Source organism: Gavia stellata, chromosome 4 (assembly GCF_030936135.1).
Source record: "Gavia stellata isolate bGavSte3 chromosome 4, bGavSte3.hap2, whole genome shotgun sequence".
Lineage (NCBI taxonomy): Eukaryota > Metazoa > Chordata > Aves > Gaviiformes > Gaviidae > Gavia > Gavia stellata.
In genome coordinates, this window is record NC_082597.1 from 17,735,452 (window position 1) to 17,739,012 (window position 3,561).

Below are 3,561 nucleotides of genomic sequence, written 5' to 3' on the forward strand. Positions count from 1 at the left end.
GAGGCTGTGCCAGGTAACCCTGGGAGACGCGTGTCCTGACTCGCACACACTGCTTGAGCTGGAGTGGATTTATTCCACTGTGAATTCCTACCTTCAGGAGGACTCCCCAAGGGGGTGAATTCTGACCTGCAGCTCATAGGGACGGGAGGAGAAAGCTCCAGTGCTGCCAGCCAGCCCTTCACTCCCTATATTCTCCTTCTGCATCACTCGCTGCCTGATTTCTGGTGGGAGAGGGGCCAAGGACAGTGGCTCTATAGGCCCACTGCAGGTACATTTTCATCTTGGTATCCGATTTTGACTATTTGATTGGAAAACAAGAGGAAGTGCTAAGCTGTCACCTCCAAAGTCTCCTGGCCAAGTGGTCCAGGTTACCAATGCTGCCGAGTACAGGTACTGCTGCTGGGAGCTGCTCGTTGTGGGTGCTGACACCTGGGGACCCAGCTTTTGCTCTTTCTGAAAGACATCGCTAGGGATTCCTGCTGGCATTACGGTACGAAACGTGGCTGGAGTGTGCTATCACTGAGCAAAGCATGGAAGGAAAGCCCCTTTTCGGATGTGGGGTGTTCGAACTCCAAGCTGCAGCAGGGGGATGGGAGCAGCCCACAAGCAACATGATCTTGGCTCTTGCACAGAGACCGTGTGGGACCCCATGCTGCTCTTGGGTTTCTAAGGTGCTCTTTCTTGAGCAGGTCTACGCGGTCCTTTCCTCAGACCAACTGGAAAATGACTGCAACACTGTTATAAAAACACGGAATAAGTGAATCTTCTGGAGCTGCACAGCCCAACAGCTCCAAAAGCAACATAAATTTGTCAAGGGTCCCCATCACTCTCAAAGTGTAAAGAAACAGGACAGAGATAAATGTAGGGGAAAGTGAGAGATGTACTGCAAGGTTGTTATTTTGGGGTATGAATTTACCTTTTTGTTAAAAACAAGGTCTTGGAGCTTGGGGAGAATCTGCACTTAGTTCTGGATCCTGTGTCTTTGCTGCCCTTTTTATTTATAGAATACACTGCATAAAGCAGTTGTTAGTTTAAAGACGTGAATATTTTTTATCTGAGTGCTACTGCCTACCAGAGATTTTGATTTTTTTTTTTAAATGTTGGCTAATTTTGTGTTTTGAGTAGGAAGCTTCAACTTCACACCAATTCTACACATGCTCTTCTCCTGCTATCCAGCAGTTTGGGAAAGATAAACCTACAACCGAGAAGTCCCTCCACTAATCTCTATGGCTTTTATCGGGATTATATTATTGCTCACCTTACTGTGGACTTCGAGAAGACGTGGGGAGTATCTGAATTAGTTTAAAATTATTCAATCTTTAAAATATCACTGGAATGCAGGCAAGTGTCCCTATATATCAACCCAGCCCCAGTTTTTGATTTTGCTTTCTATACCGGTGAATAAAGCAGGGAAGGCAGGGCCAGGTGAGCTGCCCGCAGCGATCTCTGCGGGGAGCCTGCCTCTCCCCCGGACTGTGCTAACCACCTCTGCTCCTGCTCCAGATGCCTTCCCAAATCCTTAGTCCCCCCCCGACACCTCTGTGCTGTTTGTCCTGCACCACCCCAGCGCTTGCAGGAGAGGGGACCCTCTTGGGCACCACCCCATCTCGCCCACACTGACGGCGGAAGGCAGTGCCCCGGCAGCATTGAGGGAGGAAAAGTCTCTGAAAAGCAGCAGAATTAGCAATGTCTTGCACATCAAAGCAAGTCCTAAGGCAGGCAAAGCAGTAGCCAGGGAAGGTGGCGACCCAGCCCCAACATCCCTCCTTGTCTGCCCATCCACCTCAGCACAAGGTGGGAGGCAGCGGGCAGCTCCAGCGCCAACAGCCTCAGCCTGCTCGATGGCTCATCCACCAGGAGCGACGAGGAGGAACAGTGCTTGGTATCATCCCGGGCATCTGCCTGCCTGCCAGGCTTGCTCTTCAAAGCAGGCTGTCAAGCACAGATAGCTGTTGAATCAATACGGACTTTATTCTACAGCCCGTGCCTGGTAGCTGTTGACGCCACTTCTGCCGGCACAGGGCGGGCTGTGCCACTGTACACCAGGACGGATCCGGGCTACGAGGGAGAGGATACCAGCGCTGACTCCTCAGTGCCCATCTCAGATGACTGTGAAAAAGCAGCCAAACAGGAAGACTTCAGAGATGGTTTCTGTGTTGCCAGTCTCTCTTGCCACCACCAAACATGCATGTTTGCCAAGCACAGAGGAGAGTTTGGATATACTGCAGTCGGTCAGTCCTTTGGATGAGATGTGAAAGCAGAGGCCTCCTTCACCAGCCCTGCAGAACCCGTCGCACGTCCCGAACAGACTATGAAAATCAGCCGACATCCAGATCACCATCTCCTCTTCCACCAGACAGCTTCTCACGCCCATCCCAAGGCTGTAAATTGCTGTGAATAATAGCTGTGACGTTTATCCGGATCGTGGCTGCCTACCTGTGCTTGTGCGGAGGGTCCAGTGCTCGATGGTCCCGCTGGAGAGGTGGCGTCCGGCTACTTGGAGCTTGTGTACTTGGTGACGGCCTTGGTGCCCTCCGAGACGGCGTGCTTGGCCAGCTCTCCTGGGAGCAGCAGGCGCACGGCTGTCTGAATCTCCCGCGAGGTGATGGTGGAGCGCTTGTTGTAATGGGCCAGGCGGGAGGCTTCTCCAGCGATGCGCTCAAAGATGTCGTTGACAAAGGAGTTCATGATGCCCATGGCCTTGGAGGAGATGCCGGTGTCGGGGTGGACCTGCTTCAGCACCTTGTAGACGTAGATGGAGTAGCTTTCTTTCCTGCTCTTGTGTCTCTTCTTATCGCCCTTCTTCTGGGTCTTTGTCACAGCCTTCTTGGAGCCCTTTTTGGGGGCAGAGGTGGACTTCGCTGGCTCCGGCATCCTGAGAGCTCTTTCTCTGGGTCTTGGAGCTGCTTGGGAAGAACACCAGAAAATCAAATTATTTTTTATTCTTCTACAGTATAGTTTTACTGAAAGATGAGAGAGTCTAAGAGGCAGACAAGCGACATCTCTGAATCTGAGACAAATGCCCTATGACCCTGTGCATTTTCCAAATGCCAGTGAGAACTGCTCTGGTTTGTGTATGTTTTTTTCTTGTTTTCTGTTTAAATCCCCATAACACTGGCCTTGTAAACATCACTGAACCCAGGCCTAGTTGGCATCTACTTAGTAAATATGGGCTGGGGGTAAACATATTTCTGAGAACATTGCAGTTCCAAAGAAAACACTAACTGCAGCATGGATTAAATTAAATCTTTCTGGAATGGGAATTGGAGACTGTTGCAAGATATCACTGAAGCTACCTGTATATGAAACTGGTCGAAATGATTTTATACGGTTATTACAATCTCCAATAAACCCTTCTTTTGTGCGTGTAGCTGAAAGTCTGTTTTGAGAGTGCTTGCATTTCTGTGGCTACTGTTTTACACCATGTATTCCAATGGAACACAAAAATTACATAGTTTTAAGCCAGTTAGCTGAGCTACTGAAATCTCTCTGTATTCATGTTAGCTAGCAAAAATACCATAGACTAGAGAAGCTCGGAGGAGGTGGCAGGAATCACCTGAC

At 49.9% G+C, this 3,561-nt stretch overlaps 1 protein-coding gene across 1 annotated transcript; it reads right to left on the reverse strand.

Annotated features, from left to right (window-relative positions):
* Window positions 1–2,493: 2,493 nt before the first annotated feature.
* LOC104257729 (histone H2B 5) lies at window positions 2,494–2,874 on the reverse strand. The gene has a single exon (XM_009812599.2). It carries the CDS (start codon window positions 2,872–2,874, stop codon window positions 2,494–2,496), a length of 381 nt encoding a protein of 126 aa, XP_009810901.1.
* Between the last annotated feature and the right edge of the window lie 687 nt (window positions 2,875–3,561).

What these genes read in the sequence shown, in the direction of transcription:
- LOC104257729 (XM_009812599.2), bottom strand. Translation starts at nt 2,874, where the DNA reads ATGCCGGAGCCAGCGAAGTCCACCTCTGCCCCCAAAAAGGGCTCCAAG.